The sequence below is a fragment of the Rhipicephalus sanguineus genome, chromosome 10 (genome assembly GCF_013339695.2).
Source record: "Rhipicephalus sanguineus isolate Rsan-2018 chromosome 10, BIME_Rsan_1.4, whole genome shotgun sequence".
Lineage (NCBI taxonomy): Eukaryota > Metazoa > Arthropoda > Arachnida > Ixodida > Ixodidae > Rhipicephalus > Rhipicephalus sanguineus.
The window spans coordinates 144,690,229-144,703,924 of record NC_051185.1 but is presented as its reverse complement, the minus strand read 5'-3'; the positions used below and the strand labels follow the sequence as shown (position 1 = coordinate 144,703,924).

The following is a 13,696-nucleotide window of genomic DNA, read 5'->3' as shown; positions in this document are numbered from 1 at the left end:
TGGCTCTGTGGTTGAATACCTGACTGCCACGCAGAATGCTTGGGTTTGATTCCAGCTGGGATCGTAATTTTTAATCTTTGCATACGTCAGGTCAGCGCTGCCGATGTCGGATTTTCTTAACGCTCTCGAAACTGTTTACTAACTTTTGTTATCGCCGTTCCTGGGTAGATATAAACTGTCAATCCCCTGTGGCGCATACCCGTACACCACGGCCCGTGGTAAACGGGTATGTGCGACACGTGTCTGGAGGAAAGGGTTTTACGACGTACTCGACAGGATTTTCACGTTATTCATGTCATGACCACAGAGTCATATTTGTCAAATCTTACCCTCCCAAGCCCCTTTTGTACTACAATAAGTTAAGGAGGCGATCACGAGAGCACCCAGACGTAGGTGGCTAGATAGATAGATAGATAGATAGATAGATAGATAGATAGATAGATAGATAGATAGATAGATAGATAGATAGATAGATAGATAGATAGATAGATAGATAGATAGATAGATAGATAGATAGATAGATAGATAGATAGATAGATAGATAGATAGATAGATAGATAGATAGATAGATAGAAGTGCAAAGTGCTCAAAGTGCAAAGGTTCGCTAAGAAACGCTTCGCATTTAAAAACTACTTTCAAATTCTTCTTCGAGCTTCAATTTTATAGGCTCCATGCAATCGTTAAGGCCATATCGTAACTTATAGGATGTTTTTATTGTATAATACCTACAAAAATGTTTTGGAGGTGTTTATATCTAATAAATTTTAATGCTCTATTGGTCGAGTAATATTAAGCCGTGGCTTGTCTTGTCCAAAAGTTTATGCAAGATCACAATGATTGAAAAGAAATTCCTATGACCTGTAAATAACAAATTTCGAATTTTTATTATTGTTTCACAAGTGATCAGCTCAGGGAAATTATGTAGGGGGCTCAAAATGCTGCATTGCGGCGCGCTATTAATGGTTTAAAAAAACTGCATTTTTAAGCGGTCATTAACGCTTGTTGCTATGGGTATTGCATATAAGACTCTAAGAGATCCAGAAAGGTACCTTTCATAGCAGGAGTCTAGTTTCTTAATTAGCGTAAAACGGTTAATTTATCTTACCTTCTTGACATGTCAAATAAATGTCCCCAGGGGCGGGGGGGGCGGAATTTCCAGTCATGCTACTATATCGAATCGTCGATATACCTATATCTACTCTATTCGTACCTACTATATCTACTATATCTACTATATATCCATATCTCCTACACTGTGCTTCTATATCTTGCGTATACTATATCTAAACACAGATATACATTCATTGTGCACACATACATAAAGAAACATCGTACGTTTGCCGATAAGGAATGAATAACATGCCAGGGTGCAGAAACCGACAGAAAATGACCGTTTATTATGACTTCTCGGTTGGATACCGGCTTTATTCTATATAAACTTCACTCTTCCTGTATCATTATTCTAAGCTATAACGTCTCACGGAGACTGCGAAGCACCTCGAGATCTGTCTTTCTTGATACGGACACTCGAGGACGCAAGCGCTGGTATATCGCTCAGTGTTGGCGTTAAGTATATTTGAAGATGCGGCGCGCAGATCAGCCTGTGTATTGGATGAAGGCAAGCCGCCCTGCTGTATGTCGCGTTGATACGAGTGTGTGTGTCGCACCACCGATATGAAGATTTTGAGACGGCACCGCACTCTAGCAGCTCCTGTATTTGCTGGTTTCTCTAAACGTAAAACATAGGACTGTGCCGCATGAACTCGCTCGAATGTTCTTGTTTGTGATGGCCAAGGTCAACATTTTTGGAGGTGGTCTGGAATAGTTAGCAGAACGATTTTAAACACGTAACTTATTTCTCAAGGAGCTCTCATTCGGCACTAAAGATATTTCGTATACACTATCTTCAAAGCAGGCTCAATGAAAGCCTAATGTTGCAGATGACTTTATCCTACGAACAACAAAAACAAGTATAATTTATTCTCCGAATACATGCACCGAACATACCTCTATTTGCTTATTTGACAGCCTACAGCAGCGATGTACTGGATAATCCTTGTCATAAAGCTCACGAGCTAAAAAAAAACATACACTGGAAGGACTTTTCGAGTCTTTTCAACCAAACCAGATAGCAGGCAAATTAAAGCCGTGGAAGTTCATTAGAAGATTATCAAACAGCGATACATCTCGAGGACACAAAACTATTTGAGGGACTGCCCATGGAGATGCAGATAACTGGAATATAGCTGCCTCGACCGCTGGGCATGACATCGTTTTCGGAAGTACGGCATCGTGGTTTCGACGCATTGCTTTGCTGGTCTATCAAATACAAGGGTCTCTTCTAGATCACGTTGCTGAAGCTTACAACGAGAAATGATCAAGCTTACCAGCGCAGGCAGGCGCCAGCGTCCGTCTGTCTTTGCCGTTACAGGGAGGGGGGACGTCTTATCGCAACGGGCCAGCGTCACGCGTGGGCGCTCGGGACGTCATTCCGAACACTTGAACGCCGGCACTTCCAGGCAAAGGGCGCAGTGCGAGACAAGACCCCCTCGAAGTGCGATCGCCTCTTATGCCCTTTCACCCACTGCATTACGAAATCGAGAAGGGTGAAAATAACAAATGCACGAACACAAATAAGAAGCAGTGCGCTTTGCTTGCGGTACTCACCTTCCATGCTCTAAGTCAGGGGTCTCACTCACCTCGGCTGGCGGGCCGCAGTCACTAAATGTGGTCCCGCGAAGGCATGGGCACTGAAGGATGTTGGGGCGGGGGGCGGGGGGGGGGTATGAACAATATGTCACATAATGTTTACTACGTGGTCTGTGCCGTATGCATCTCGTCTACGGTTGATTTCTGAAGCGGTCTTGCGTGAACATTCCAGGAACCCATCGATAGTGGGCGTTGCCCTCTTCTTGCAGCCTTCTCTTTTCTGTTTCTCCCCAAGCGTGAGGGAGGGGCAATCCGGTATTTCGGGAGACGAAGCTTTGCGACACTACGAAATCACCTCTTGAATACAACCATTTGAAAAGAAACCCGTCCGCCGGCCTCGCCCACCGAATTCCTTTCTGATGCGGACAGCTGTCCATTGCGAAATGAAGGCTCATTAACATACTTATTAAAAAAATCACGCCATATCCACAAAGTGAATGATGCTTGAGGAGCTGGCTTGTAGATAATCGGGTAAACCGTGAATGCTCCATACAATTTATCTACTGTCATATAAAGACGTCACACGTTTTTATAGTAGCGCGATTGTGGTCAGGTTGTTGTCGAACCACAAGCGGTCGCAGACCTTGCAGTTGTGGCCGAACGTGTGGTCGAGGAAATCGAGGAGATGTTGTTTTGCCTGCGCTTATGTCATCATCAAGGCGCTCGAAGAACAAGAGGAAGAAGACTTTTCTTTCGCGCGAGCGTGCACATGCTACAGTTGGCTAAGCTATTTGGGGTTTTGCCTGCGTTAATATCATCATCAAGGCGCTCGAAGAACAAGAGGAAGAAGACTTCTCTTTCACGCAAGCTGCGCCTGTAGCGGCCGCCTATGGAACTATGGTTACGCTTACGACGCGCGACATTGCCCCAGCTTAAGACCCTGGCGAGCCAGCTCCTAAAAATAAAAGGTATGGCTTAGAAGAACAGAGATTTGGGCGAGTTTCTATTCCATTGTTAATGGCATTGCGCAAACAAAAACCCACAGACGATTACTACACAGGCTAATGCAAATTCTGAGCGCAGCTTCGTGTTGGGCAAGGCCAACTGCGTTTGAAGATTTGGCTTTCCGAAGGGTGTCGACTACGACATAAATCATCATTTTTGTGAAGTAGAACCGCAGCCACTGCGTCATTATTTGTCTCTCTGCGCATAAGCGAGGTACCCGCAACACATCAGTAAGGTATTATGTGCACTTTGTTGATGCTGCATGTGGCTAACAACGATTAAGAATTATGACTGAGTACTTTGCAGTAGGTGGGAAGCATTAAAGCACACACTCCTTGCGCAATTAGCGTTGTGTGATGACTGGTTCTTATTTTACTCTTGTACCACGCTGTATTACATAGGTTAACGCGATTCCTTGCCCGATATGATGCCTGCAGAGGGTCTTTTTGCAAATGCGTTTGAAGCACCAGCGTCGCTCTGGGGTTGAATACCACATAAAGGGCCTCGTTTCAAATACCATTCGATCCTAGGTATTTCTTTCCCATTTATGTTTTCATGTCCATTGGTTACGTTCCCATGTTTTTAGGTTACGCCACCGACGGCGACGGCGACGCCGCTCAACGCAGGAATAGGCGCCTAAGAGTTGCACTCTAAAACACGGACACAGAAGAATGAAACCACGAGACAAGCGCAGACTATCAACTGAAAGTTTATTGTCGGGACTGAAAGTTTATTTTCGGCCCTGTATTGAATTGTGCCCTGACGCTTCAGTTATTCAAACTTCGTGTAAACCTAAGAAAAACTGGGTGAGTAGTGATCAATTGGGACACATGCTATAACTGAATTAAATGACAGAGAGAGAGAAAGGTGCAAGTTGTCCACAGTTTTGATCAGTTTGCTGTGTTGCAGCCGACCTTTTTGTGTTCTTCAAGCAAAAAAGAAATATAAAAAACTGTCAACATCTTCTGCCTTTTCTACGAAAAACTGCACATAATCCGGGCAGGTTACGTTTTGGGTGCAATATGTGGTGCTTTTATGTTTTCGGCTATGAAAACAAAGAATATTTCCTCAAGCAACAAGGGCGCCGGCGCCGCCACCTTCAAATATTTTTGGGCTGGCTAGGAGCTTGGTTTGTAAATAAAATTTTTGGTTGCGTGCACTTTGATTATGCGCGCGTAACATATTAAAAAACAGAGAAAACAAATATATCGACCGAACAACGATCCATCTCTCGTGGAATCCCCCAACAAATGGCTCATAGCTTTCTACGTTTCGTGCTTTCATTGTTTGCTTTGAAGCCATAGTCCACATTAAGGTCACTTCGCTCGCCACAGCGGTCGTGTTTCCTAAAGGAAGGATCTGCTATGCTTACATAGTATGACATTCCAATATGTTGCTATCACGTTCAGTGATTCGTCCTTGGGGAGTGACTGTGACTTTTTATCAGGACCCTAATAAGATATGTTGAGTCTTCGCGTTTTTACAGCCGGTCTAATTAAAGTGTGCGTGCTAACAATAGAACAGTTCATACCACGGTGGAGAGTGACACCACTGTGATATCTAGAGGAATGTTTTTATTCACATCGGTTTCCACGGGGCCTAATGTTGGAATTAAATTGCCTTCAAGTTTGCATGTTTCTATTTTCGTATACATACCGCATCCGGAGGGTAGGCCGTTGAACTAGTTGGAGATTCGTGTTATTTTTGACGAGCAGAATAAAACGAAAAGCGAAAGCGGTAGCAGCTTTTCCTATCTTCTATCTTGTTTGTCTATAGAAGCGAAAGCCTTAGATGTTTCATAAAACGCCAACACTGACCGTCAGTGTCGGCGGCATCGTCCCGCGTCAGTGTTGTCAACACGAGGGATGAAAACAAACCATCATCACATGATGACACCACCATATAACATCTCAATGACGACACAGATCAGCAAAATTTGTGATGGCATCATGACGTCACATAAGGTGAAATAGCATTATGACGTCATCACGCGACATCGTCGCTTCGTCAAACGTGGGCCGATTACGGAGGCAGCGCAAAAACGGATGACATGCAGGAAGCTTGCAATGCTCCCGATCTTGGAGCCAGTGCAGAACCGCGTTAGGTGCATAAAGCTTTCGGAAAAGGGCGGGGGTGGATCAATACGTCGACTGAGAAACAAAAAGAAGAAAGCTTTCGCCATCGAGGCGTCTTACGCAAATGCATAGCCGCCCTTTCTATCATGTACGTGAGGCGAATGTGCCAGCATGCCTACTCCCATGACGGGACCGGGAGGTCAAGCCTCCTGGCCCGATCATGGGCGTCCTGGAAAGCCAGGAGTTGATTGCGATAAGCTGGTGAGTTGATTAGTCTTTCAAAGTGGCCTGGCGTAACACCAGGCCACAGTGAGCCGCAGTGCTAGAGAATGCACTCCAACGCGCGTATACTTTCTGTGCAAGCATTGCACTTAATTTCAATTTCTTCTACTCCGTAGCACTGCCTAATTTGATTCGGTGAGTAGTACGATTTTCTTTGTAGCTGTGCTAGCGTTACGGCTTGAGCGTTACGGCTCTTTAGGTTTGCGGGGGGATGCAGTTAAACTTTCCTGCCTAGATAGAATCGTTTAGTGATTTCATTGTATGCGGCCAATTTCTCTTTGTGCAGCGGCGTAGTCTAGAGCCGTAATGTGAGCCACAAAGATGGATATATATAAAGTGCCCTAACAGGAGTACTATTATAGACACGCACTGAGTTGAGGTGTCCAATGCTTCAATAACTGCACTATAGTGACGGGGCATCAGTGATCATACCCGTTCAGCGCTCGAACCCTGTGCTGACGTAACATTTTCTTTGTGCGGCGCTGTGCGCCACATGCAAATGTATACTGCAGGAACGAGTTGTTTTCAGTTTTACCAACCAATTTTTGTAAAATACCCTCAAAAATTTTGGAAACACCCACAAAATGTCATGGGCAAAAAACTGAAGCAATGGGTTTTTTTCTCACCGGTTCGCATATTCTCGGGCTTGAAACGAGTGTCATCCGGTGAAAGACCCATCCGGCGCGAGCCCTTTTCGAATGCACCGCGAACCGCTACCTGCCGTTGCACCGCCTCTGCCGCCGTATATCTTGAAATGAACATAATGATGTCGATAGGCTGCTGACAACTACGAGTCAGCTGAAGCAAAAACTATGGCAAAAGATTGATGACGCAGTGCCCGGCAAGACAAGGCCACTTCGTATAAACAGCAATTTGTTTTATTGATGTGTGACAGTATGCAAACAACTCCGTTATTTCAAGAATATTTTGAAATAACGGAGTTTTGCGCCAAATGGCTGACGCGGGCCAAGAAACCACCGCCCCAAAAAAACTGATACCGCCCTTGCCTCATATGTGTTTGACCAATGAGGCCAAAACTTTGGACGAAACTAACGCGCAAGCAAATGTATTTCTCACTGATTATCACAAAACATCAATCACACTACCGCGAATACAGCATAATTGTGCGCTGAACGGTAGTGTGCAGTAAGCACGAAGTACAGACTTGCAGCCCCTGAAGAGCGCCAGCGCGAGAAAAAAAAAATTACACATCATCTCCCCCTACGGGCAACGATGGTGGTATGCGAAATCATCGCCGGGGGTGCGGATCGAGTTTCTGTTTTTCTTATGTGACTGATGAGACGGTGGTTGTCGAAGCGTTTGAATTATCGCTTGCCGACGCTGACGTTTACGTTCGGCTTCCCAAGCCTTCCTCTGCTCCGCGGCGGTGGCGCGGCCGCTGCAACTAGCGCCGACGTTGACGTTGTTCATGGTGTTTCGCACCCCGTTACACAGAGAGAGAATGACGGAAGCACAGCGAACGCGCGCTTTCGCAGCTTCGAGATTCGCTTGCCGGCGTTGCTGTTTACGTTCAGCTTCGCGAGCGTCCATAGCGCCGTTGCGAAGGAGAGTGCAACGGCAGCGAGCGCGCACCGCATTATATACGAGCGAACAGCTGTAGTGGAGAGAGAGAAACGGGAAAGGAGGAACGAAGCGGAGGCAGCGCACACGCCACCTCAACCATCTCACCTCCTCCCACCTCCTCGCGATCACGCGAGGAGATGGGTAGAGTTGTGCATGCGCAGAATGCGTGCGGACGCCGCAGAACAGACACTGCCCCGAGCATAAGATGCTTTCGCACCTAATACGATGCTCAGTAAATGGTGACTAAGGCTACCCACTGCAAGAGCTTTCCTTTCTTTTTACTGATGCGCGGAAAAAATTTCGGTTCTCACACGCAGCCGTGCGATAACGCGCGGCGGTGATGTCTTGAAACATTCCGAACCTGACAGCGAGCACAAACAGCACCAAAATGACGACAGACATAAGGGACGACTCGTCTGGCTTACCACGATGCGCGTGAAGCGCCTTGATGCAGGCCAAGTTTTAGAGGCGAAGCTCCTTAAGGCGGCACTCGTTCGTCCCTCGTAGTAGTAGTAGCGCGTAACCAGTCGTAACGCTAGTACCAGATCTTGACCTCCAAGGTGGTGCCGGTGGGAGATTTTTCCTGTGCGTTGTTGAACAATAAAAAATTCGCAGCGTGCGCGTTAATTAAAAGCCGAATTCTTCTGTCTCTCATTCCCCACTAGCAGCCATTGGCAAGTTCCAGTAGGAAACGTTTGTAGTAGAAGTGTAAGTGTTAGCTAAAAGCCGACTTCTTCTGTGTCCCATTCCCATTAGCAGCCATTGTTTACCTCCAAGGTAGTGCCTGGTGCGATTTCTCCTGTGCGTGATTAAACAATAAAAATTTTGTTCAAAACGCCGTTGATTGATGAAATAAACCAACGAAGACGCCAGATGTTTTCTAAAAGCAAAACGAAAGAACGCCAGATGTTTCTAAAGCAAAAAGAAAAGACGCCAGCTGCTTAACGAAAGACGCCAGATGTTTTCTAAAGCAATGGTTTTCTAAACAATGAAAATTCACAGCGTACATGTAAAATTAAAGTGAGCTGCAAGTCGTCATAACTCATCGAACCTTTAGTATAAACGCGCCCGATCTCACGTCGGTGATGATGTACTGGGCAGAATTCACGGAAGATTCACGGTTTACCGATGAACCTCCGCAGCTTCGCCCACTCATCATCATTCACTCCGTGGATATGCTGTCATTTTTTGTGCTTTGCGGCGCTTATCTGCGACGGCATTGCCGCAGGCACTGGCGACAGCATTCATAGGCCTTCATCTGGACTCCCCGAGTTGAAGTGAGGCCGTTTGAGGTACAGTGTGGCGTCGGCCCTATCGGTAGGTCAGAGGCACTGTTCACGGTTCTGGGACAAATTGTGGTCACGTTACGCACTAGACAGTTGGCATAGGACGATTAATTGGGGAAGCAGCAAAGGTATCCGGTTCTATGAAGTCATTCGCCGCAATTACGTTTTCAAATGCGAATCATCTCGCAGCGGACGAACGGCATTGTGACCATTTCTGTCTATTAGCCGCCTAGATCTTGACTGTCTCGTGGTCGTCTCCTTAACTTGGTGTACACCAAAATTAGCATATAGCAGCGCTTAAGTGTATGATGAACACGATTTTCAGGTAATGGCATGAATAACGCGATATCGCTGTAACGTGCGTCCTGAAACTCTTTCCACAAACCACGCGTGGCACATAGCCCTTGGTAAGAAGACATGCGTTACACGTGATTCACGATTCACATCAACCCAGACTTTGGAAATATTAGGCCGCGTTGTCGATGGGTGAAATATCGCGATGGTAGCAAAAAGTAAAAACCAAGGATCTAGCCGTAAAAGACCCAGGCATTCTCCATAGAAGTCAAGTATTCTACCGCAAAGTCACGCTAGCCCTTCAAACTGTTTCGTAAAAAAGACCATATGCAAGCTTTGTGCCAGGGCAACGTCAACTGCGGTTGCAGTGCTGGCTATCAGTTATTATGTCAATGTAATAAACATTAAACATACGCACCTATGACTCAACTGGCTATATTGAAGCGTTAGATGAATACGCCTACAACCGCTACCTAAGCTATGCACATCACCGCACTGCAGTGTGCGCTTTGTGGCGGTAAATCTACGTCTCTGCTCTGATGTGAGTGTCGACATTACGCCAGAGAATGAGCTGCCATTTACACGCCAGCGCACTCAGCGTGCCTGGTAAGCCCAGCGCACAATTACTCTATTTACACAAAGACGTCGATCTACCTTGTAACGCTTAGCTCAAAGCGAAAAAAATTACAGCATATCCACGGGTGAATGATGAAGAGCTTCGGCGAAGCTCCTGAAGCAATCATGGTCACACCGTGAAATGTTCAGTGGTTTCGCGCAGCAGTAATCAAAGCGATACGCCGCTTTGATTACTGCACGCCATCTAGCGTGCAGGGTGCCGCTGCTTTTCTTTCTTTTTTCCCCCTTTTTTTTCTGTTTCTTCTTTTCCTCTTTTTCTTCTTTTTTTCTTGTTTTTTTGCACACATATTACACACATCTCTGTGGGACAGCGCCATCTAGTATATCGTCTCCCAACTGCACTTTGCATGGATGGATGGATGCTATGAGCGTCCCCTTTAAAACGGGGCGGTGACATGTCTGCCTCCAGGCTCGAAGAAAAAAAAAAAGCTTCCTTGTTTCATGTTGGCCTAATACCTTATCTACATCTATTGAAGCGCCATCTATTGAATGATACGGGAGACGCGACGGCGGGGACACGCCGCATGGAGGGACGACCGACCAGGTGATGCTATAAGGAGCTTCGCCCCTAAAATCCGGCATAGGTTGTTGCTAAGTGCGTCGCATTAAATTGATTGTCACAATGCCGAGATGAGCCGGATTTTTAGATGCTAAGTATCTTATGGCGGAGTTCAATCCGGTGGTGGTGGTGGTGGTGTGCGTACAGAAAGTGTGGGTACAGAAAGAAATTAATTTTGCCTATTCGGTCAATCCCACACACGTTGAAGCCCAACCCTCACATTTGTGGGGGTGCACTGAATTAACCGATCTAGGCAGTTCGCAAACAAGCCACCAGGTGGCCCACCATCGTATTTCCAAAATGGCGCAAACCTCAAAAAGCGCGCGGCCGCCCGCCACGAGAGGTAAGTACCAGTTAAAATTGATACTTTGCTTTTTGAAGGGCATGCAATTGTTGAATATGCATCTTGAGTCATCGCGGAACATATCTGTGAAAAAATTGGGCAAAAATATGCTTAAATTAACCCACAAACCGTACTCGAAGTGCAACCCACACATATGTGTGGATTGGGCACATGTGACTACGAACGCGCTCCCGAACGCAGCTACCGGCGGCAGGCCGCTGCTGTTTTCGCGCATCTCCATCAGTATTACCGCATCTCCATCAAAACCAAGAAATGGACTCTAAAAGTCAGCCTTCACATGGTGGATTTGTCCATTGTGAATGCCTGGATGCAGTACCGTAAGGATTGCAGTAGGAATGGTGCCCAACGACTTGACACGATGGACCTCCTCCATTTCCGCCTTGCAATTGGTGAAGCCCTTTGTGCCTCACCAAAAAGGAGCAGGTCTGACAACGGTGAATTGCTCTGCCTTCCTGATGCGCATGTCGACAAAGCCATCAGGGTAGGGAAAATTCCTGGGGTTGACATCCGCATCGACGGTTTTGACCACTTCCCAACGGTTGATCCTATCAAAAATGCGAGATGCTGCAGGCTGCCAGGGTGCCCATCAAGAAGCCGCACACGCTGCATCAAGTCAACGCCACCTAGACAAACTTCTAGGTGGCGTTGATCAAGTGCGGCGTGTACCTTTGTTTAACAAGTGACAGAAACTGCTTCAAAATGTTCCATACCAAATTTTAAGGGGCAGAAATTCCACATGAGCCACTATTTTTTCTGTTGAGAGAGTCACTCAAATAAAAGCCCCGCCCACACATATGTGTGGGTTCATTTTGAAAGCCAAACAGTGAACATTTTCGTTTCGTGACGCTGGGGTTTACTTCAGAGGGCCACACAGAGACACAATTGCAGAAAAAATCACAGCATATCCACGGAGTGAATGATGATGAGTGGGCGAAGCTGCGGAGGTTCATCGGTAAACCGTGAATCTTCCGTGAATTCTGCCCAGTACATCATCACCGACGTGAGATCGGGCGCGTTTCTACTAAAGGTTCGATGAGTTATGACGACTTGCAGCTCACTTTAATTTTACATGTACGCTGTGAATTTTCATTGTTTAGAAATCCATTGCTTTAGAAAACATCTGGCGTCTTTCGTTAAGCAGCTGGCGTCTTTTCGTTTTGCTTTAGAAACATCTGGCGTTCTTTCGTTTTGCTTTTACAAAACATCTGGCGTCTTTCGTTGGTTTATTTCATCAATCAACGGCGTTTTGAACAAAATTTTTATTGTTTAATCACGCACAGAAGAAATCTCACCAGACACTACCTTGGAGGTAAAGAATGGCTGCTAATGGGAATGAGAGACAGAAGAAGTGGGCTTTTAGCTAACGCTGTGAATTTTTTATTGTTCAACAACGCACAGGAAAAGTCTCCCACCGGCACCACCTTGGAGGTCAAAGCGTAAGACTGGTTACGCACTACGACTACGACTACGAGGGACGAACGGGTGCCGCCTTAAGGAGCTTCGCCCCTAAAAGAATCCGTTTATGACGCACTTATCATTTGGGCAGGGAAGGGATGCCCTCTCCCCTATCACCCTCCACTTTCCCTCTCCCCTCCCCCTATCCACATCTCCTGTCCCTTTCCCCTCTGCACTTTCCCTCTCCCCTCCCCCTTTCCACTCTTCCTCTGAAACGCGGGCTAGACATGCCGAAATTTTCTCCTGCGCAACGCCGTGATGAGCACCAGCGCATGCGCGTCCCCTCCCCCTCTCTCTCCTCTCCTACGCTACCCATTCTCGCACGCCTGCCGACTGCGTTGCCCGCTCGCCCTGTGAGAATTAACGGTCAGGCTACAGGGAAGACGCGCGTAGCGTTCCTCTTCGCGTTCCACGACGCGAGGTCGGTAGCATGCCCAAAGAACGCCAACGGAGCGCGATCGTGCAAGTGCTCCGGCTTCGCATCGCCTATGGTCCCCTTTAACGGGAAATGGTGTAATTTTTTTTAATCCCACTAGGTTTGGAAAGGGTACGCACTGGCGGAGTTTTACTTTAAAAGGAATAATGCGTAGGATTCGTACTGCGTTATCTGTACTAATATGCAAATTTCTCCCTATAATCGGCTTTTAAACGGCATTTTCGGCCTTGGCAGAATATTTGAGAAAATCTGAACATGGATATTTCGTATTTAATATGCGTGTTTGTGTTTGCGTGTGTGTGTGGGCTTAAACTGAGGACGACGCAGCGAGCGATGGAAAGGAAAATGATAGGTGTAACCTTAAGAGACAGGAAGAGACCAGAGTGGGTCAGGGAACAAACGGGGGTTAAGGACATCATAGTTGAAATCAAGAAGAAGAAATGGATATGGGCCGGGCACGTAGCACGTCGGCAGGATAACCGGTGGTCATTAAGGGTAACTGACTGGATTCCAAGAGATGGCAAACGCGTGAGGGGGAGACAGAAAATTAGGTGGGTAGATGAGATTAAGAAGTTTGTAGGTATAACGTGGCAGGAGAAAGCACAGGACCGCGGGTTGATTGGCGGAACATGGGAGAGGCCTTGGCCCTGCAGTGGGCGTAAACAGGCTGATGATGATGATGATGGTGTGTGTGTGTGTGTGTGTGTGTGTGTGTGTGTGTGTGTACGTGTGTGTGCGTGTGTGCGTGCGCGCGTGTGTGTGTATCTGTGCGTGTGAGTGCGTGTGTGTGTTTTGATCACACCGTCATATTTTTGTACATGCCCACCACCCTACCCTTTCAGCTAAATCTCAAGCTTTCGACAAAGAAGGAAAAAAAGGAACTCAGAGCTAGTTTACCATCATATTTCAGCAGTTTACATTCATTGCTTCCATTTAGGGGTCAATGAGTCATGGTTGGACCATACATGCAGATCAGTACATCCGTTGTTTTGCGTTAGGAATGAATTAACATAGGTCAATTGCATAATTTGTTGCGCAGGTTAGTCACCGTAGCAACAGTTGCTTTGTGCT

At 46.5% G+C, this 13,696-nt stretch overlaps 1 protein-coding gene across 1 annotated transcript in view; it reads left to right on the top strand.

Moving 5' to 3' along the window:
* The first annotated feature begins 5,900 nt into the window (after window positions 1–5,900).
* The window catches only part of LOC119406795 (dermonecrotic toxin SpeSicTox-betaIB4-like), a 35,955-nt gene continuing 28,159 nt past the window's right edge, over window positions 5,901–13,696 (top strand). The window contains exon 1 of the mRNA XM_037673529.1: window positions 5,901–5,990. Coding sequence (XP_037529457.1) covers window positions 5,901–5,990 — 90 coding nt within the window. The remainder of the gene's footprint in view (window positions 5,991–13,696) is intronic.